At 37.8% G+C, this 22,755-nt stretch overlaps 1 protein-coding gene and 2 pseudogenes across 3 annotated transcripts in view; all 3 read right to left on the reverse strand.

The window, feature by feature from the left end:
* The window catches only part of LOC100346553 (ATP-binding cassette sub-family C member 1), a 105,587-nt gene that overhangs the window by 48,945 nt on the left and 33,887 nt on the right, over nt 1-22,755 (reverse strand). For 2 of the 3 annotated variants that reach the window (XM_002716653.6, XM_008267130.5), the window contains 7 exons: nt 13,160-13,414; nt 9,516-9,581; nt 6,902-7,039; nt 5,518-5,664; nt 1,820-1,904; nt 1,657-1,723; nt 550-676 (listed from right to left, as the gene is read on the reverse strand). In XM_002716653.6, coding sequence (XP_002716699.4) covers nt 550-676; nt 1,657-1,723; nt 1,820-1,904; nt 5,518-5,664; nt 6,902-7,039; nt 9,516-9,581; nt 13,160-13,414 — 885 coding nt within the window. Of the gene's footprint in view, nt 1-549; nt 677-1,656; nt 1,724-1,819; nt 1,905-5,517; nt 5,665-6,901; nt 7,040-9,515; nt 9,582-13,159; nt 13,415-21,956; nt 22,079-22,755 lie in introns of those variants that run through there. The other variant, XM_070071921.2, reaches the window with a different exon arrangement.
* Nucleotides 19,442-20,666, reverse strand: LOC103350613 (disintegrin and metalloproteinase domain-containing protein 10 pseudogene; annotated as a pseudogene).
* LOC138843079 (disintegrin and metalloproteinase domain-containing protein 10 pseudogene) lies at nt 20,880-21,861 on the reverse strand (annotated as a pseudogene).

Raw genomic sequence — 22,755 nt, forward strand, 5'->3', positions numbered from 1 at the left:
AAAGGAGAAAGAACTGCTCAAGAACTTATTCAACTCTTCTTATTAATGACCTTTACTAATAGCACAAATGGCTGAGAGTGGGTGTCCCCATAGACTAATGCCTGAATTTTAGATGTACTTTATTAATATTATTATTTTTGGAGGTTTTTTTATGGCAAATATTCTACCCATGAGCAGCTAGGAGACACAATAGCAATGAAATGGCCATAATTACTTAGGAAATCTTGCAGTGAATTATAACTGAAAACCTAACCAAACAGTAACATACATCACAAACATTTATTTCCAATTATTTGCAACTCAGTGAAGATGGTCAAACAATTACTATAAGCATTCATAAATGATCTGCTGAAGTATGTGGAGGACAGAATTGATACTGATCCATGCATAGCTATTAAATTGCTATGGAAATGGAGATGTTTGTTATAAACTAGAAGTGCCCATTAAATATTTGCATCAACTCAATTTGATAGATGGTTGTTGACGCCCACAAGCTGGCTATCGCCTCTTAGATTAGGAGAAGATGAAAGAGAGAATCACCAGCATTACCTTTTTTTGGACTACTCCTGTGAGCTTCTCCATTTCCCCTAGAATGGCAGACAGCACAGATGACTTTCCAGAGCCAACTTGCCCAACCACAGCCACTAAAGCTCCCTCTGGAATCTTTACGTTCAAGCTGAAAGACAAGAAAAAGAGAAAGATGACTTTCTGCTATGCTTTAAATAATTTTTATTTCTGAAAGAGAGAGAGAGAGAGAGAGAGAGAGAGAGAGAGAGAGAGAGAGAAAGAGAAATAGCTCCCAGCCACTGGTTCACTCCCTCAAGTGCCAACATTGACTAGGACTTAAATTAGGAGCTGGAAAACAATCCAGGTCTCCCACGTGGTAGAAACCCAACTAACTGAACTCTCACTGCTGCCTTCCAGGGCATGTTAGCAGGAAGCTGGGCAGGAGCTGGAGCCTGGAATTCAATCCAAGGTACTCCAATGTGGAACATGAATATTTGAACTACTGAGCTAAATGTTCACTCCATTGAGAGACAGAAAGAGAGCAAAATCTCCCATCTACTGGTTCACTCCCTAAATTTACACCCTAGTTGCGGCTAGGAGCCAGGTGGAAGCCAGGAGCCAGGAACTCATTTCAGGTATCCCATATGGGTAGCAAGGACCCAACTACTGGAACTATCAACGTGCTGCCTCCCAGGGTGCACATTAGTAGGAAGCTGGAATAAGGAGCTGAGCCAGGACTCATACCCAGGCACTCTAATATGAGATGCAGGAGCCCCCAAAGATATCTTAACAGTTAGGACAAATGCCTGCCCTGGTTATATTTGCTAATGCTGTCCGTTCTTATATAAGACATTGTATATAGCACTGAGCATCATCCCAGAAATTGTCATGTTTTACCTTCTTCTATAAAAATCTAGCTTTTTAAAATGCAAATCAGACATGAGCAATCAAATGTTGCAGGTGGAGAAACAAATAGAAAAATGGATGGTAACATTCCCATGAAAATGAAAGGCACAATGAGAGATTTTAAAAAAAGTCATATTAATTTCTGTAAACTCATCTTCTTATACTCTAAGAAACAAAATCCGTGAATATCATGGAACACAATATTAAATATTTTACACATAGTTTCTGCAAAACATCACTTACTCTTTTAGTACTGGAATCCCTGCTTTCTCCCAGGAAAAAGAAGCATTTGTGAATCCAACGGCATAATCTATGAAGAAAAAAAAGGACAATGATGCATTTTTAGGACCAATTTTCTTCAACCCAGGAGTCAAATAAATATTGACTGTGAAGAGAAAATGCTGACCTCCTGCATAGTTTGTTTCGATATTCTGAGGAAGAATCTCCTCAGAGTTGAGAAAGTCTTCCAAACGGCCCAGTGATATCCTTGTCTATCAAAACAAGCATATGGAATTTATTTGAGGTTCAAATTGAGCTTTAACCACAAAGATTTTCCTGTGATTTGCAGTCTGATTACAATATTCGATGCAAACTGAAGATGTCCATGTCAGTGTTACAAGCATGGCTTGGATTGTTTTAATGCTGTAGACGCCTTCTTCCTTAAAATGAAAAAGGGTTTCATGGTTCAAGTATCAAAATAGATATCACCTATTTAAAAAGGCACGAGGGGGCCAGCGCTATGGCATAATGGGTAAAAGCCACTGTCTGCAGGGCCGGCATCCCAAATGGGCACTGGTTCTAGTCCCGGCTGCTCCTCCTCCAATCCAGCTCTCTGCTATGGCCTGGGAAAGCAGTAGAAGATGACCCTAGAGCTTGAGCCCTGCACACATTTGGGAGACTTGGAAGAAGCTCCTGGCTCCTGGCTTTGGATCAGTCCAGCTCCAGCCATTGTAGCCATTTGGGGAGAAAACCAGTGGATAGAAGACCTGTTTCTCTCTCGCTCTGCCTCTGCCTCTCTGTAACTCTTTCAAGTAAAATAAATAAATCTTTAAAGAAAAAAAAGGCATGAGAAGAAATAGAATTTCCTTATTATTGTAGAAAATCCATAATACTGATTAACAAGTAGAGATTAACTTTCCCCCAGCTTCTCTGAGTGTAATTGATAAGTAAATAAAAATTGTATGTAAGGTATACAGTGTGATGTTTTGATACACATTCACGTTTTTAATGACATAGAAATCAGGCTAATTAAACATGCATCACCTCACATGCTTATCTTTATTTCTTTTCTATGTGTGGTAAGAATATTTAACATGTATTCTCTTAGCAAATGTAAAGTAGAGAATATCTTATTATTAAGCAGTGTCACCATGTTGGATATTCGGTTTCCAGAACTTATTCATTTTATAACTGAAAAATTTATGACCTTCCACAAATATCTCCATTTTTTCCATCCCTAACAACCACTGCTACTCACTGCTTCTTTGAATTCAAACTTTTCCAATTCTATATGTGAGATCACGCACTAGCTGTCTTTTGCTGTCTGGTTTATTTCACTGAGCAAAAGGTAGTATCATGTATTCACAAATGGTAGGATATACTTTATTTTGTTTTAAAGATTTATTTTATTTATATGAAAGACAGAGTTACAGAGAGAGGTAGAGACAGAGAGAGAGGTCTTCCATCCGCTGGTTCACTCCTCAGGTGGCCACAATGGCCAGAGCTGTGCCGATCCGAAGCCAAGAGCCAGGAGCCAGGAGCTTCTTCCGGGTCTCCCACGTGGGTGCAGGGGCCCAAGGACTTGGGCCATCTTCTACTGCTATCCCAGGCCATAGCAGAGAGCTGGATCAGAAGAGGAGCAGCCGGGACTAGAACCGGTGTCCATATGGGATGCAGGTGCTTCAGGCCATGACGTTAACCCACTGCACCACAGTGCCTGCCCCGGATATCCTTTAAGACTGGAAAATATTCCTCTGTGTGTGTGTATCTACACACACAATAGCTATGAGATAGATACACAGGTATACATACATACATATACATATATATAGGTATTAGACATTTCATTTTTACACATATACTTATACACAATACACATTTTCTGTACCTATCCATTTGTCATTGGTCACTTAGGTTATATTTATATCTTTGCAACCATGAATAAAGCTATAAAGAACATGGCAGAGATATCTTTTCAAGATACTGATTTTGTTTCCTTTATATATATACCCAGATGTGGAATTGTTGGGTCATATGTTAGTTCTATTTTTGATCTCTTGAGGGAACTACATATTGTTTTCCATAATGGTGTACCAGTTAACCTTCCCAACAATAGCAAACAAAACCTCCATTTTCTTCACCACTTTTCCAACACTTGTATCTTCTGATGTGCTTGATAATAGACATACTAATTAATAGATACAAAGTGGTATTTCATTGGGCTTAATAAGATAAAGTTTTAAGGACAACTTCAAGACTGTTGAATGAAGTCTGTTTCTAATAATAAAACAAACTGCACTTTAGTTTTAATGATAATAAATATTGTTACAATAAAAAATATATAGAATATTTAGCTACTGTTAGCATAAATAAAATAGCATTTTCTCCCCTGGAAGTGACTTCAATGAAGTCTCAAGTATAATTTATTTACATTCTGCTAGGAGACTTGTGTGTTAACAGGTAAATGTATTAGGGCTGTAGTTATGTTCACTAAGTGTCTGTCATATTAAGACACATGGTTTTTTTTCTCTTTTCTATTTTTTCTATCTTTTCTATTTATTTTTTATTTTATTGCCCTTCAAACAATTGATCTCCTTATTTGTCAAGTGAAGGTGGCAGACTATTACTAGGAATTAAAGAATACTTTAGAATACCAGACCTGTAGCTGGATTCTAATTTTGAAAGCAAAACAAAACTATTACTCAACAACTGACATTTTCTTCAAGGAAACTGCTGTGAAAACAGATGCCAAAAGTATCACATTGATAGTACGTCGATGCCCTCTGTTGGTTGTTACATGTAACATGATATGGAAAAGCTAGGGTGTTACAAAAATGCCTTACTTGGTATTTCCCATTCAATCGTTATGTCTTATTCAAATAACAACAAAATAATTTAAAGGCAAAATTCTTAGATTAAAGGGTTGGCACCAATAAGCATAGAGTCACTTGTTTATGAACACAGACCTGCAGAAAGGGATTCAAATGGAAGATATTCCGACAAGGCTCACCTGGCATTCAAAATTTTAATTAAGTCTCAGAGTACAACAGACAAGGAACACACTTTTGTGGATTCCCTGTGTTTTTAGCAGTCTTCTACTCATTGTAATATCTAAACAGACTCAGGGATTGGAGACGATAACTAAAGGCAGGCTGAACCAGGCATCCCAGGGGTGGTGTGTTGGCAGACTGGTACTATCAGCACTCTTTCCCCCCTGCTCGTTCATTGAGTACAGATGGAATGCTCTGAACGCTGGGAAAAACTCAGATCCAGTTCCCCACAAAGCACCTAGTTAGAACTTTTCAGCTGACAATAGAAAATGAACCTTTGGGTGGCAGAGTGGCTAACACCAGCTTTTTTGTTTGTTTTATGGTGCACAAAGTGATAGTTTATTTTTTAAATGGTGAGAAACACACACACACACACACACACATGTGAGCATAGTTCAAGAACACAGTGGCCAGGAAGGGAGAAGGATGGGGGAGGGAAGTAGAGAAACAGGGCCTCAGTGGCCTGGGGGGTGGGGAGCCTCTCCTGGGAGAAAAGCATAAAGAAGGAAGACATGATTCTTTCCATTGCATAATGTTCCCGGTGACTCATTAATTCAGGGAGACTAATTTTGAATGTGGCATTTAAATAACTGCAAAAGTGAAATAAGGTAAAGAGAAAAGACACAATTACGTTATGTTAACCAAAATTTAAAAAAATACTTAAGGATATGGATATGGCAACACTGCTTTGATCACCAGACTTTGTGACATTATATATGTGTATTAAAATATACTAAACCCCACAAAAAGCATAATAAACATTTAAAGAAAATATCTTAGAAGTATAGATTTCAGTAGAGGAATCATTCTTAGTTTAATGGCACTCTGAATTTACCTGGACCACAGCTGAGATTATTACTGGTAAATCAAACAGAGGAATCCTCAAAATATTAAACAACGATATAGATGTGAACACTTTAGTGGCTGTTAAAATATTTTCTTCATCCAGTAAGAAATAGATGCCAAAAGTAGCCAGAGACACCTAAAAAAATACAGATTTTTTCCATATGTTTGTTACTAATAACATTGAGTTACAGTCACAAAAATTAGAAAAAAAATTCTGTTTATTGAAGTTTAATACTACTGCTGAGGAAAATGAAATATAGGTTTAGTACAGATTATAAATTCATGAATCTTAGACAATTATACCCTTGAGACCACATGACCTAGCTCTATAAGACATGTCCTTCTTTTACTAGAATTTTTGCTACCATTTAAAATATATACCATGGGTGGGCATTTGATGCAGTGGTTAAGTGCTGTTTTTGGTGCCTATAACCCTTATCGGAGCACCTGGTTGGAGGCTTGGATACACCTGTTGACATCCAGCTTCCTGGTAATGCAGACCATGTCTCAAGTAGTCGGATCCCTGCTGCCCACATGGAAGACCAAGACTGAGTTCCAGGCTCCTGGTTTTGGGCATTTAGGGAGCGGACCAGGAGGATAGATGATCTCTGTTTCTCTCTGTCTCTCTCTCTCTTCCATTCAAATAAAATGGAAAAAAAAAAAAAAAAAAACACCTAAAACTGTTAAATATATATACCATTTTATATTTTCTCTAAAATGGAGAGTTTTATGTAAACACATTTTCAATTGTTTGTGCATATATTCTAACAAAATTATCATGCTTTTCTTAACATGTGAATAAATCATGGCTTACAAGATTTCTATTTGCTCTTACAGGTTTCATGTGGAAAAAGGGTGTTTCCAACTGCTGTGAAATGACATTTCTCTTTTGTAATGAGGAAATGGATGCCTTATTATTGTGTTAATGAACTACAGTAATGTATATAACTTGTCTGGTACACAGTGAAAACACTCAATAGATGTTACTTCTCTTCCCAGCTCTGTACAATGTGTCTTTGTGTTCGTCTTAAAAGGGATTAGCCTTACAAATCAAACTTTAGAGCTAGAATGAAGCTCTGAAATACAGGTAATATTTTTAAGAGTTAGGAAGGCATATGCTCAATTTGTGAGAAATTTTTCAATACATAAAATTCCACTAATGAACACTACACACCAGTGAGAGCACTCATGATATTTTCCCATGGTCTAAAACTTTGGTTCTCTAATCTACATAAATTAATGACTGCATTTCTTGAAAATTTTATTTTAGGTATAGAAGGTTTTTAGCATATTCAAATTAATTCTAGGTAATTTTGAAATCAATCTGCACATTAAAATTTAAAATGAAAATAGAAAGTTTTATATAGACTCACCAAGAATGGAACACAAGTTAATGTCAGCATAGAAAATACAGCAAGATACCTAGTTGATTTTTGAAACTCCAATTCCTGATCTCTAATTTTGATAATCTTATCTTTATAGGCAGGTTCCCACGCATAAAGTTTCAGAATCTGTAAAGGAGTTAGGCAATGACTGACAACATCACAGAAGAAAAAAAATGTATCCATACAAGATATGCCAGACACACACACACACAATTATGAAGATAACAAACAGCATACTCATACAGAAAAGTAAGTTGCTCCTACTTCTGGATGAATCAAAATGTTTCCTTAAATTATGGATTTTTTTTTTAGGTGGGGAAACACTATCCCCCAGCCTCATGTCTCTCTTACTCATCAACAAACTATTTCTGAGGCACACTTTGGCAACATCCCAGCTCTAGGCAGGTGCTCCATGGCAGCCTGTGTCTGGCTAATCCTGTCACTCTTTGGCCTGCCCAACTCTCACCTCTATCCACTCCCCATTTCTTCATAGCTAAGCTCTTCTCCCTGGCTCTGCAATTTCTCTAAGACTGATTAAAATTCTCAAGCCATGCTCTGCAAGATGACTGGGGTTGTGAGATTGTAAACTATTTTCAGACACAGAAAGTATGGGGAAGCAGGATCACACGCTGGCACACTGTGTAGACTAAGAGTGAGACAGACCTGTGTTCGCACTGCACTCTTTGCTTAATCTCATGTGTCTACTTGATTGAGCCATGGTGCCCAGCTGTTTGATCGAACACCAGTGTAGATTTGTCCCTCCGTTGTTTCCCAGAGGTGATTAGCATTTGATGTGCTAGACTGAGTAAAGCAGATCACCCTCATAAGAGTGGAGTCCATGCTATAGGTAGGTCAGAGGCTTTGTGAGAAGATGAAGAGCTTCTCCTATTAGAAAGAAATCTTGCCTCCAGACAGCATTCAGACTCAATACTGCAGCACCAGCTGCTGCCAGAATGCTCTATGGGTATCAGATTTACCAGTCTCCTCAATCATCTGTGGCTCCCCCCCTTTTTTTTTAAACATAAATCACCCTTCCTCTCTGGCTGTCACTGACTCCGTAAATGTAGACATGTCACTTATATGCTCCAAGTCTTTGCCTCCTGATTTGTAAAGTGAGCATGAGAAATCTTTTTTCTTGTGTTTATTTATTTCAGCAAACAGATAGAAAGTGATAAGCATAATGTTTGCCATATAGAAAATGTTCCATAAATGGCAGCTATTACAGTATTTTCAGAGAGAGGCTTTATGGCACCTGTTATCAGATCCCAGGAATTTCTGACTGCTTCTACTTTTAAACTATAATAATTGATTGCCATTTGGACAGATTTCCTAACCTAGTTTGGGTGGGGCTCCTACATGAAGTCTTGGACTATGCTCAGTTCTTGAGGAAATATTCTTCCATTACCTAGAGTGTACTAGTCTTATTAACAAAATACAAAATTTCTTTTTGTGAATATCAATATTTAAAACCCATATACACATATTATGACACTAACCTATATACAGATATTGTGATACTTATTTTTTTGGATGTAAGGGCTATTAGTTAACCTGCTAAGAGCTGCATTTAGATCCTATCACTTTGGAATATGCGACTATACTAAATAATTGAGCAAAATTTCAGAGCTACTTGAGCCTACCTAATTTCTGAAAGATAAGTGGCTACCAGTCCTTTTTCTAGGTATCTTTACTCTAAAAATTTATTCCACTTTAGTAATTTAGATTTTTATGAAATTTCTATGCAGCACATTACATAGAGGATTTGCTAATTCTAACACGAATCAAAGTGTGTATGTATGTATGCATGCATGAATGTGTGTGTGTGTGTGTGTGTGTAATGGGGATATCTTGTGTATATAATAATAGAAGCATCATATACAGGGAATTTCCTATATAAATGTCAATGCTAATTTTGCTTCATGGAAAAATCTGATTATGCATAATCTAGGTGCAACAGAATTTTAAATGATACATATAATTATATAGAAAAAATTCATGCTGTTTCACTCATTTTAGTACAGAGAAATGAATGGGGAGACTCTCCTGGGCAAAAATAATTTGCAAGGTAGCTTTTGTAGAATCTCATTTATATGTTTATTTCTGTCTGACATAAATAATCCCAATAACATCTCATCACTTCCCATGTACAACTCTGGTTTTATATTGATGACAATGTCATTGCCACTCTTGCCTGCATCGTCTTCTCTTTTTCACATACTTTCTTAAAGTGAGCAACATTTTTTGTCTTTTAGGATATTTGTGTTGGGTTGCTGAGTAAGAAACGAAAAGAAAATGCCTGCGTTTTATTTGACTTTGCATTTAAATGATATTTTAGTAATAAAAATCCCCTTAGATTTGAAATCTAAAATCCATTCTCAACACTTACATGTATATAAGGAGACTTCAAAAAATTCATGGAAAATGACATTTTGTTGGAAAAAAATTGAAATCTATACATTTATTTCATAACATGTATTTGCCATGAACGTTTTGAAAATCTCTTGGCTGTTATTTTGAGATATTAAGACCAGTGTGAGCCTCATTGGTTACTTATTGTTATACTCTGAATACTAAAATCAAAAGCATATCCCTCTTTCATTACCTTAATTCCATGTAAGATTTCTTTGAGTAGTTTTATTTGTTTATCTTTGTTCTTCGTTTGGCTTTTCTATTGATGGAAAGAAAACAAAACCATATTTTATGAAGCTGGTACCATTTTCACTTAATGTACAGATGTTTTTAAATAGTTTATTTTCTCTATATAAGATTTAGCTCAGAAAAGCATAGTATAAAGTGGAGCCCCAGTGGCACAATCGGTAGCACACGGTACTTATACAGAAAAGCATATAATATTTAGACAACACTATTCTTTGGACATGTTAGAAAAAATAAACAGGCAACTTAAAAGTAGGCAGCACGGGGCCAGCCTGGTGGCATAGTGGGCTAAGCCTCTGCCCGCAGTGCCAGCATCCCATATGGACGCTGGTTCTAGCCCCGGCTGCTCCTCTTCCAATCTAGTTCTCTAAGGCCTGGGAATGCAGTAGAAGATGGCCCAAGTACGTGGGCCCCTGCACCCATGTGGGAGACCCTGAAGAAACTCCTGGCTCTCAGCTTTGTATTAGCCCATCTCTGGCCATTGTGGCCATTTGTGGAGTGAACCAGTGGGTGGAAGACCTTTCTCTTTGTCTTTTCCTCTCTGTCTGTAACTCTACTTCTCAAATAAATAAATCTTCAAAAAAATAGTAGGCAGCAAAATGAAAGCAATAAAAACAGTAGAAAATATATTTATTTAGATATGAGTTGTTTAAAAATGTATAGTAAAAATAATATCCATATTCTACTAAAATGAGATAAATTTCCCAAAACTCCCTAAGTATAATCTAAAGATATACATACACATTTCTGTTACAGAAATGTAGTAAGATAAAAATGAAGATCTCTAAAAATTTCTCTTGTTCTTTGGAAATTCAGTAGTTAAAACGCGTGTTTTCATTTATTATTTATCTGCCTGGGAGAGAGAGCAAGAGTGAGAGCAAGAGTGGGAGAGCATTCTTCTGCTCACTGGTTCACCACCCACTGCAAGGGCAACAGCCAGGGCTCAGACGGGCTGAATTCAGGTACCCAAAACTCAGTCTGCTCTCCCCGGTGCATGGCAGGGACCGGGCTGCCTCCCAGGGGGTGCAGCAGTGTGAAGTTGGAATCAGAAGTAGAGCCAGGACATGAATTCGGTCCTCCACAGTAGGATGTGGGTGTCCTAAGCAGCACCTCAGCTGCTGTGCCCACTGCCCCCTTCAAAATATACATTTTCAAATTCCATACCTTTTTATACATTTTATTTTATTATTGTATACTTATTCAATTGTTTAACAATTATCATAGGATTTTATTTCTGTCACTGCTTCTGCATTCCTTATTAAAGATCCCCTCCCCTAACATTGCCACTGTTTGTTACATATATAATAATAAGCATGTGTGTATCTTAATGATCACATTTACAAGTTAACACCCATATCATTGTTTTTGCCATTTAAAGGCATATATTCTGATTAATGTCTATGCATATAATATTGAAGTCCCCTTGAAGATTCTAAGACTACAGAATAACATCCCAATAATGTATTTCCATTACTAATAAATTGGTTTAAATGACACCATTTAAAATGAAGGATACATTTTTAAAAACCAACAAAGATAGGCCGACATCACGGCTCACTTGGCTAATCCTCTGCCTGCAGCGCTGGCACACCGGGTTCTAGTCCCAGTTGGGGCACCGGATTCTGTCCCGGTTGCCCCTCTTCCAGGCCAGCTCTCTGCTGTGGCCTGGGAGGGCAGTGGAAGATGGCCCAAGTGCTTGGGGCCCTGCACCCACATGGGAGACCAGGAGGAAGCACCTGGCTCCTGGCTTCGGATTGGCACAGTGCTCCAGCCATAGCGGCCATTTGGGGGGTAAACCAATGGAAGGAAGACCTTTCTCTCTGTCTCTCTCTCTCTCACTGTCTAACTCTGCCTGTCAAAAAAAAAAAAAAAAGAGATATTCATTGTAATTACAAACAAACCAGCTATTTTAACCACTAGTGTTTAATACTTCTTGTTCATATTTATAATGCTATCTTCTAGTTCTCCTCTTTAAAGATGTCACAAGTTTTTGAAAATTTCATAAAACTATAAAGTACAGATTTTCAGCATGTAAACAAATTAAAGTAATAAACTTTCCTCCCCTCCATCTAATGCCATGATTGCTGCGTTATCTCTGGATTACTTCTATGCTTATAAAAACAGTTTCCTAGATGTACATCTTCATGTATTATTCATTGTACACATGTGCATGGATAATGTATTGATGGATTGTGTAGTAATTGATGTACTAATGGATTGATGATCTATGTATTCCTATTCATGACACACAAGTGGATGTATGAACGATATATGGAGCCAACCTTCCTGATCTGATCCTAGGGTTTCCCTTTCTGTGTTGTCAGGTACCCATGGTCAAACACGGTCTAAAAATGTGAAATTAAAATTCCATCACTAAACAATTCATAAAGTTTCCATTGTGTGCTTTTCTAGGTAGTGTTATGAAGCCTCCTGCTGATCCACTTCATTCTGCCTGGATGTGAATCATCCTTTTGTCCAGAAACTCCCTAGTGAGTAAGGAGGTCCTGCTGCATACACACATGTACATTTCTTTAATCTGCTTCAGCACAGAGAACCTTGATGTTTCCCTTGTGCTGCATCCTGGTGCCCTGTGTCTACCACACAGTAGGACATCACAAGGTTTACTGACAGTAAGTTGAATGAGTGACTGAACGTGAAGAAAGAATAGTAAGCTAATTCTGTGACACGTTAGCTGTGCACTGGCTGTATGCGACAGTCCTGGCTCCTTTCAGCCCAGGAGCCCTCGCCATCAGACAGTCTAGCACGCTCTGACCCCAGGCTGTGCACGTTCGGTTCCCTCTCTTGATGCATCCTTGATTCAGACATTCACTTAGATTATTCCTTTACCCCACTGATAGGTCATTTTCCTTCTGAGAACTTTCCTACTGCTCTAGGTAAAACGACAAACTTGGTTCTCTGTCACCTCATCCTACTACTTTTCTTCATGTACAAATTACCACAAGGCACCATGCTATAAAGTGTCCTTCAAAAAGTATATGGAAAACAGAATTAAAAGACAAACTTTGTTTTGGTGAAAAATAGTTTTAGAATTTATCCACAGTTGTTCATAATATGCATTTTCCATATATTTTGGAAGAGCACTTGAGTATATCTCTTTTCTTAAAGACATATTTATTTATTTAGAAGGCAGAGTGACAAAGATAAAGGAAGAGACAGAGTAAAAGAGAGATTTCAGTCTGCTAATTCATTCCTCAAATGCCCACAATGGCCAGGGGTAGGTAGGCCAGGCCAAATCCAGGAACCAGGAATTCCATCTGTACTTGGGCTGTAATCCAGCACCTCCCAGGTGTGTTAGCAGGAAGCTGAGTTGTAAGCACCCAGTAGCCAGGACTGGAACCACACACTCTGATATAGGCTGCAGATGTCCCAAGCTGAAACTTAATCCATTGTGTCAAATTGTCTACCTCTGTATGTGCCTGTTTATTTCTTTGCTTGATGCTTGTCTGTCCCACCAACCCTATAGGAACTGGAAATTGTCAGTTATGTAGGCACAGGATGGATGTCCATTTGATATTGATTGAGCAAATAATTTTGGATTATATACATATAATGGAGTAGTCAATTTCTTACCTTCAGCTTTTTCACTCTAATTGCCACTAAAGCATTTATTGGTATGACAAGCACCAGGACTGCCATGCCTGCTAATACTGCAGGACCCAGCTCCTGCCAGAGGAGTGATATGGCCATCAGGATTTGAAATGGAGCTGACCAAAGGAGATTGAGGTTTGCTGTCAAATCCATGAGCTGCTGGGCATCTGCTGACATTAAGTTAATAATTTCCCCAGTAGAATTTTGTTTTCTAGAAACATTTGATAACAGGAGAGCCTGTAAAAAAAGAAGCAAAATATTTTAGCATTCCAAAGATTATGGATCTGATAATTGTTAAAATAAATATTTATATATTTAGGAAAATATATGAGGTTATTTATGTACTGGAGTCATTTATATATATGTATATGTGTGTGTGTGTGTGTGTATATATATATATAGAGAGAGAGAGAGAGAGACATGAGGAGGTGAGGACATAAAATTATTGGCCGAAGTTCATAGCTTTAGAATTCATGAAGTATTGTCAAAGAGTAACATTTGTTTCCCAAGCAAACAAGTGCCTTTCATAGCTTGTTAAATATAAAATTGCAAGCAAATCTGATGCATTATACATTGAACTCTCTCCATTGATGGCACCTCTATAATGCTGAACCATCTGAATGCTATCAATACCAAAGCACATCAACACATCAATGAATACTGATGAATAGGATTCTTCCAAAAATGTGGAAAGATAAAAAAATTTTAAAAATCTCAGTTCTCAACGTAATTACTATCTAGTTGTGCACACACAAATACAGGTGGATTTTAAGTGTAAAAATAGCTAAGAAGGGCCATGGGAATTTAGAGAAATAAGAATATTGGAAAGGCCTCATGAAGCTAATGTTTCCCTTTATGCATGCAAAAAGTATTTATTATTTGTATTTTGAAACCAACATCCTCATGAATAATTACTGATAACTTCTTACTAAGAATTCTGATAGAAATCCATTGATTTTATTCCCTATCCATTTAAAATTCCCAGTGAATACATTAATAACTGAAAAAGAACTGAGATTTATATCTATACTGGAAAAGAAGTAAAGGGTTGTTTAATAGATCAAAAACATAGGGAGTTTCCACCACATTGATTGAAAGAAAGATAATTTGTGGCTGGGGATAGAGGCTCTCAAAATCAATTTACTGAATGAATGAATAATACAGAGGAAAAGTCCATCTGGGAAATAAGTAATCAGGAAGGCACGCCTTCTCTAACATTGCGTACTTCAAGCAAAAGGGCTTAATTCAAGGTCTGGGTGGAACAGAGTGCCCACAAGAGGGCAGCCTTGGAAGTTCACTGGATGCCAGAATCCGTACAAATACGGGGTTCTATGGCTACGGTGGTATTTAATACTCATTTTTGTTTTTTGCACAGTACATCAGAGACATTTCTGTCACTAACTAGTGGAGGGGAAGTTGTGCTGATGACAAAACAGAATGGTGCTGCCACAAAAGAGCAAAGAAGAAACAATACTCGTCAACTGTAGCAGTTAAGGGTCCAGCAAAATCTCTTGCAAATACAGCTCTGTAACTTTCCCTAATAAGTTACTGAGCAACCAATGTCAACAAATAAAACAATGGAAATCCAAATGCTGTACCTCTAATTTTAACATCTATAACGTTTTTAACAGTAGTCCATTTCTCTCACCTTTCTGTAAGTATTTATGAAAATGTTCAAAGATTAAGTAAACTTAATTATCAAGAAATTAAACAATAGCTCATTAGAAAGAGATATTACATGCAGCAAAAGAAAATATTTTAATACATCCTTGAAATCTTTACAAGAAAATAATGATCTACACTAAAAATGAAAGAATGGAAATATTGTTTCCATCAAGTCAATTTATTAATGTATTTTAAGCTTCAAAAATTCACATCTTTGCAACATACTTTGTTTCGCAATTTCTAGTAATAATGTCCAAAAAGAACAAAAGAGATACTGTGTAAAACAGAGTGGACATGAAACTGACAGTAGTATTAGATCTCATGTGTCTTGATCCATTTGTTTTAGCACATCTTGATTTGCAGTGCAAAGTGCACAGTGCACATATCTCTTTTCAGAAGACATTTAACTTAAACTCAAAATAAAATAGGTCAGTGTCTACCTGCCAAAACCCTATCACAGGACAACATTACAAGTAAAAAATGTACATGTTCCAAAATCCACCACACTCAGGAAGTTACTAAGAGCAGAATGCAAGTCACCATTTAGAAATGCAAACCCACTTCCAACGTTTGCACAGTCTAAAAACAAAGGCACATAAATGATTTAATATGTTTACTATACATCTACTTGCTTGTTTGCTTAGATTTATAGTCTAAGGTTTCATGTATAAAATTTGCCTCTAATGCATGCAAAAAAAAAGCTGTATTTTGAAAAACAGTTACCATACATTGTACAAGTTTACAAGAAAGAGATCCCATTATTTCATCTACCATTTTTGTCCTTCTTAGTTTGTGTCACATTATAAAAATGATTGTCTAAACCTCATACTAATAAGAAAAAAGGGCAGGAACAAAACACAGGAATCTTTTTACCCTTCCCTAAATTTTCCCTCCTATGTGAAGGCAGTAAAATCATAGATGTTTATTTCTAATTTGTCATGTTGTTAGAAAACAGAAGCAATAAATATGTCCCAAAATTAAAATTTTTCCATCATGCCCCTTCCATTTTCTACATAGCAATAAGCCTATTAATATGTTAAATATTTTTGTTTTCTCTTTCTTAAAATGTCAATTGTTTACATCTACTTAAAAAATAAAATTTGAATGGGATATCGTGCTGTTTCAACTTCATTACTGTTAAAGTATTATAGGGAAAAATCAGAAGACCTATCTGTAATTATAACTACTCATCTATACTGGTTGCCAATTATCAGTGATGATATGCTGAAAAAATCTTCAAATATTTTGATGAAGATACAACTTTCCTTTTCTTTTTCATATAAAACCACAATTAGCATATTTTAGATATACAGAAAACACAAATAAGTAGACTACAAATGTAAGGAATGATTTCATTGACATAATTTCTACCAAGGCAAGAATAAAATTCCACCAATCAATTAAAAATGCAATTGAGTTAGAAACTATCTAATACATAAGCAGAATCAAACATTCACATAAGGAACTAAGTGGTATGCTGCTTGTGTCCAATTAATACAGCACTCAACTCTCATCTTTAGCATTGCCACTCATGCTCACAGCAGCCATTTGATAAAGGGAAAATGAGTAACTGAACCAACTCCATCATAAGGAAAAGGTAAATTCATTCTCATTTCAAAACTGCCTGTATGGGCCAGTGCCAGCATCCCTAATGGGCAGTGGTTCGAGTCCTGGCTGCTCCACTTCTAATCCGGCTTTCTGCTTTGGTCTGGGAAAGCAGTGGAAGATGGCCCAAGTGCTTGGGCCCCTGCACCTGCTTGGGAGAACTGGAAGAAGCTCCTGGTTCTTGGCTTTGGATCAGCCCAGTTCCAGTTGTTGTGGTCATTTGGGGAGTGAACCAGTGGATGGAAGAGTTTCTCTCTCTCTCTCTCTCTCTCTCTCTCTCTGTGTGTGTGTGTCTGTCTGTCTCTCTATAACTCCTCCTTTCAAATAAATAAATAAATCTTTAAAAAATGAAAATATAATATTTACCAAAAAAACTGCCTATGTAAAGCATTACAGAATCCTCGACCATTGAACACCACCATTTTCTGTTATCCTGCATATATCAACTAACCAGTAACTTTTAATTAAGAGTAGAAAATTTTTATAATCTGAAAAAATACCCATATTGCAATTTCTGCTTACAGTTGCACAAAGAAGTATAGTGTACATGGGAAATACATGTCTGCATGTATTTCATGTATGTTCATTGCCAAGTCATGTGTCCAATGTTGAGGTGATCAAGCCTCCTAGATTCGGGATAAAAGTTCATTGTGAGCCAAGTTTGACTGCAATTGAAGAAAATGCAGCAATAAAGAACAGTGAACAGGGGGACACATAATAATATTTAAAGACTTTGTGCTATTAAGTTAAACATATCTGTCCATAAGAAAATTGGGTTCCTTTCCTACTGCACCCCATATTCACAGATTGGAATTTTCAGGCTTTTAAATATAAGTAATTCCACCTGGTCTGAGGATTTGCTCTCTTGCCATTTTCTCTTCAACTGTTATTTGTGAGGGTTTAGTTTGGAGATGATGACTTAATAGGTTTCTCTTTTGTAAGGAGCAGCAAATTAAACCATTTCACCATAATATTTACAAAAATAAGCAAGAGCCAAGCTGACTGCAGGAAATCTGCATGAACTTGATAAGAATTACCCATGGCCTGCACACATCCTCCTCGGGACCTTATCACCCCTACACTGATGGGCCAGAAATATAAAAAACACAGACTGAGGAGAACAAGGGGGGACTCTCTGAACAGATTCTTAGTGCAGCTAAGCAAAAGCTCTGGGTTAACCCACCGCATTCAGATCTTTCTGCACAAGGGTTCTCCCAGCCAGCCCTGCACTCACTGGGTGCTGAGGCTCTGCTCTCCCCAAGCCGAGACTCCGCCCCTTTGAAGCTGAAACACCAGACGAACTCTGGGACTCTGATCACCCTTGAACACCTGTGCTTTCTGGCTACAGGCACCACCCCTGTGGATGCTGTGCAACTCCGCCCTCTGGGGTTAAGACACTAGAGCACCTACCTTAAAGTCAACATGTAGAAATGAAATTGATGCTTTGGGAAGCACTGACTTTGAACATCCCTTCTCTTGATCCTTGAGGAACAATCTTTTATTTTATATTTTTGTTTTTCTTTTCTTTTCCTTTATAATATTTTCCTTATCTTTTTCTTTCATATGAATCGTTGGGTTCTTTACTTAACATACAGTTAACCATATATGTATAAAGTTAATATGTATAAAGTTAATCTTAGTAGTGAGAATCTTAGTAGAGTGAGAATAAGAAAGGGAAGAGGAAGGTGGGTAGGAGGGTGGGCACAGTGGGAAGAATCACCAAGATCCTAAAGCTGTAATTGTGAAATGTATGAAGTTTGTAACTGCAAAGCACTATAGTCCTGCATACATTCCTAGGGACTTGCTTCTAAAAGTACAGCTTAACAACTTGCCAGGGGACCCCAAATTCCTTAAGCTGGTTGGTAAAAATAGCAGTTTAAGTGTATTAGAGATCAAATGGATAGGATTAAATGGTAAAGTGATCATATGGATGGGATCAAGTGTTCAAGTGGTTATATAAATAGAACTGGAAATAATAATAGATAAAATTAAAAAGGAGTGAGGGCTCCAATATGGGAAAGCAGTCCATATAGCAGACTCACAGAATGACAATAGCATTAAGTAGCACTCTAATCTCAGAACCAGCCATCAAGGCATTCTAGTCTGGCTGAAAAGCCCAGAGGGAGCATTTCAGGCATGGAAAACCAAGATACTCTGGCAAAAAATGTTCCACATAAAGGACCTCTGTGGGTGAGATCCCAGTGGAAAGAAGTGACCAACAAAGAAGGATGTACTTTTCTATGAAGGGAGGAGAAAACTTTCACATTGTTTATGGTGCTGTGGAGCTAGTGGACCCGAAAGGATTCCATAGCTGAGGGAGCTCATGTCAAGAGCCTTGGGTAATCACTGATGTTATACATAAGAGTGTTATTTGTTAAATAAACAACAAGAGTAACTGTGCACTAACTTCTCATGCAGGACCTCTGTCCTCAAAGAGTTGTATCATGAGACTTAATAGTAAAACTTATTCTCAAGAATATTTGCTTTTAGTATATTAAATTGAGCATAGTATTATGTCTCATAAGTTTTAGTTATGTTTAAGAGCTTGCAAAAATGTATCATTCTTGGGTTCTTCTTTAAAGATAATTAAGTTTCTAAAAGAAAAGCAGGGGGGGAAGGAAGGGAAAAGAGGAAGGGGGAAAAAAAGCAAAGTCACTTTCCAGAAGCAGTAACAATGAACAGCCCTTCTCTATACGGCTGAGGGACAGTTTTCTTAGTTTTTTATTTTATTTTTTCTTCTTTTTTCTTTCTTTCTTTTTATCTTTTTCTTTCTTGGACTAAACAGGAGAGGGAGGAAGAGGGGTGGGAGAGTGTGTGGGAGGGCAGGTGTGGTGGGAAGAATTACTAAGTTCCTAATGTTGTATTTATGAACTATATACAAAGTTAGGAAAAAAAGACATATCATGAGGAGCACTGCAGGTATCTTGGGAATCCTGGGTGGTTGGTTTATCCAGTGAGTTGTGTTATACAAATTAAAATGTATAATTTCCCTACTGCATAATAAAAAGCCTTACTGGGACCAACACTGCCTCTGTGCCATTACTATGCTCACATCTTTGGAGGAAAGTTTTCCATTGTAGTCACTAGGGAGAACTAAGGCAAAAGCTTCAGTTAATGGCTTGTGTGTCTCATTTGGTAACTCTCCTGGGCTTCTGATCCTGGGGCTGCTTGATGCGTTTTGGAGGTCTCCTCATTAAGGTGTCTGGAAGTGGTTCAGAAAGAGGCAACTTTGGATTATTACTTGGAGTATAAACACTGCACATCTTAATAAATCCAGGAATTAACATGATGAGGGCAATTCCCATAAGTAATAATGCCCACCAAAGAGCCACAATCCATTCAGTAATATTTTCATAGAGCTCTACACTAAAATTTGCTTTTTTAAACATAGCTATAGGGCCAGCAATATCTACTAATCTGTATAGCATGAAAACATTACAATAGCCTCTCAAATCATTGCGAGGGGATCCAGGTTGCAAGGCAATGGTCTGACCACTGAACTGCTTGCTGCACTGCACAGACCCTGTGCTGGTACCAGGTGATGGCTCCATTTCCTTCATACAGAAGTCATGGCATGATTCCTTATCAGCTTTGCTATCAGAACTGGTACAGGTACATTATTTCTCTCAGAAAGAACCTACACATTGACCATAAGTGCACACTTGTGTGTGCCTGTTATAGTCTGGAGAGTTTGCTTTTGGGTCAGATTCTGGGCAGAGCCGTGAAGCATAACATATTTCTTCTGCCCAATCTGAATCATTCTGACCCCTCAGAGATTTTGACTTGAATGCTACTGTGCTGTACAACAGGCCCTTGACTTGGAAGACACTGTTTTCCAGCCTCCAGTTTGCATCCTCCCCCCAACCCCCGGACGATTTGCATCAAAGCAACACTCATTTTTACAGTGGTCATTATAGCTGTGGTCACATTCTCACCTTGTTCTACCAGTCTGTTTCCACATAAGTTAGCCGGATTCAACAAAAACTGTTGTTTCTCCTTTTCTCAAGAATTTGGCTTATATTTTGAATACTACAGAGCGAGAATTGATTGTTGTTAAGTTTACCCCCAGGTGTTGCTCTTGAATATATCATGGAATTGCCATTTTCTTGTTGTTCTGAATTCGGAGCTACAAAGTTATGTCACACTTCATGAGCAAAGGCGAAGACTTTGGGTGGTACATGAGACCATGGTTCTGAAAAGCACTAAGTCTAGTGTTCAAGGACTTTTTTTTTTTTTTTCTTTTGACAGGCAGAGTGGACAGTGAGAGAGAGAGAGAGAGAGAGAGAAAGGTCTTCCTTTTGCCGTTGGTTCACCCTCCAATGGCCGCTGCGGCCAGCGCGCTGCAGCCAGTGCACTACGCTGATCCAAAGCCAGGAGCCAGGTGCTTCTCCTGGTCTCCCATGGGGTACAGAGCCCATGCACTTGGGCCATCCTCCACTGCACTCCCTGGCCACAGCAGAGAGCTTGCCTGGAAGGGGGGCAACGGGGACAGAATCCGGCGCCGCTAGGTGGAGGATTAGCCTAGTGAGCCGCGGCGCCGGCCAAGGACTTCTTACTATCTATTGAATAGAGCCTACTTTTTTCACATATTTCTGCAGAGCTTCCTGAAGGTCTTCCAACCCAAGCCAGATCAAGCATGCCATCATTAAAATCTTGGTTCTGAAGATACAGGCCAAACAGTATCTGCTCAGAATTCAATTCCAAAAAGTTCTCCATGCAAATATTTGGAAAACAGAAAGGATTTGTAGGGTCCTTCTCATCAGCAGTTGCGTGAATTCTTATGTGTTTCACAATGAACCTGACATTCTGACTTCCAGAAGAGTGTGTGGTCTGGTAAATTGTGTCAATCATTTTTATGTGGCTGGATATCTGGGAAATTGCAATGTTCTATTCCACAGTATTTTTTTAAAGATGATCAGTCTGAATATAAAGTTGACAAGTTTTTTTTTTTTTTTCATACTGAAGTCGTACATTTTTTCCTCAAGAGTTCTGGACCATTAGCAGCAGGTTCTTGAAATGTTTGTGTTCCTTCCTCTACACAAGTCATCCAATACTGCTTCATTCCATCAAATAGTGAGCGATCTGCACAGCCCACTTGTGGAACATATTTATATGAATAGTTTGTATCCTCTTCATGTTAAGTGGTGGAGTTTGGTCTTTAATATACCTCTCTGCTGGGTCAACATAAAATGTGCCACCATGAATCTGGATGTATCCTTCAAATCTTCCATTAATAACAGACCCATGGCTAAAACTTCCTTCTTCACCATAATAAATATTCCTAGTATAATTATGAGAAGAATGGGAAATAATTTCAAATGGAAAATGCATTGCCAATCTTTTTTGCTTGCTTAAAAGCCAGACAGTAGGGTACAGGTAGAGGGAGAGAGAGATCGTCCATCTGCTGATTGACTCCTCACATGCCCACAAAGGCTGTGGCTGGGTCAGACTGAAGCCAGGGAACAGAATTCAATCTAGATCACTCATGTGAGTAGCAGGGACTAACTACCTGAGTCACCACGGCTGCTTCCCAGAGTGTGCATTAGCAGAAAGCTGGAATTGGCAGTGGAGCTGGGACTTGAATTCTGGCACTCCAGTATGAGTCATGAGCATCTTAAAGGCTACACCAACTGCCCATCCCTCACTGTGAAATTTAAAAAAAAAAAAAAACACAAAGTAAGCATCAAAATTTCAAATGGATGCTATAAGAAAGTGGAACTTGAAGACTGGTAGATGAGTTAAAAACTTTCCCCAGATATTAGAGAAAACAAAATTCAGAAAGTGAAATTTTGAAAAAAAAAAAAACATTTAAGGAACAAAGATGAGATTCAGGAATAAATGTACACACACAAAGACATAAAGGCACTTATATTTATTCATATTTATATTAATTATATTTCTTTAATATTTAGAATAATAAAGACACAGTCTCTAGAGTAGATTTCTAAACCCAACTCCTCCATTTTAATGACTTTTTGACTATGAGTAAATCGTTCAATTGCCCTGAGTTTAAGTTACATTTTTTATATAAGTGACCATTATATCTAAATCTATGTTTATGAACTTAATAGTGCCTATAATAGTACACAAGATACCTAGATATATGTTTATATATTTAATATATGGCTATAGATAATGATAATGTAATGTATATATTTATATATATTTAATTAGAAGAAATTATTCTGAAAGTTTTCACTATAAGGAAATGAAAAATATTTGAGGTGGCCGGTGCCGTGGCTCACTAGGCTAATCCTCTGCCTGTGGTGCCGGCACCCCCGGGGTTCTAGTCCCGGTTGGGGTGCCGG

This window comes from Oryctolagus cuniculus, chromosome 4 (assembly GCF_051225735.1).
Source record: "Oryctolagus cuniculus isolate XC-2025 breed Fujian yellow rabbit chromosome 4, ASM5122573v1, whole genome shotgun sequence".
Classification (NCBI taxonomy): domain Eukaryota; kingdom Metazoa; phylum Chordata; class Mammalia; order Lagomorpha; family Leporidae; genus Oryctolagus; species Oryctolagus cuniculus.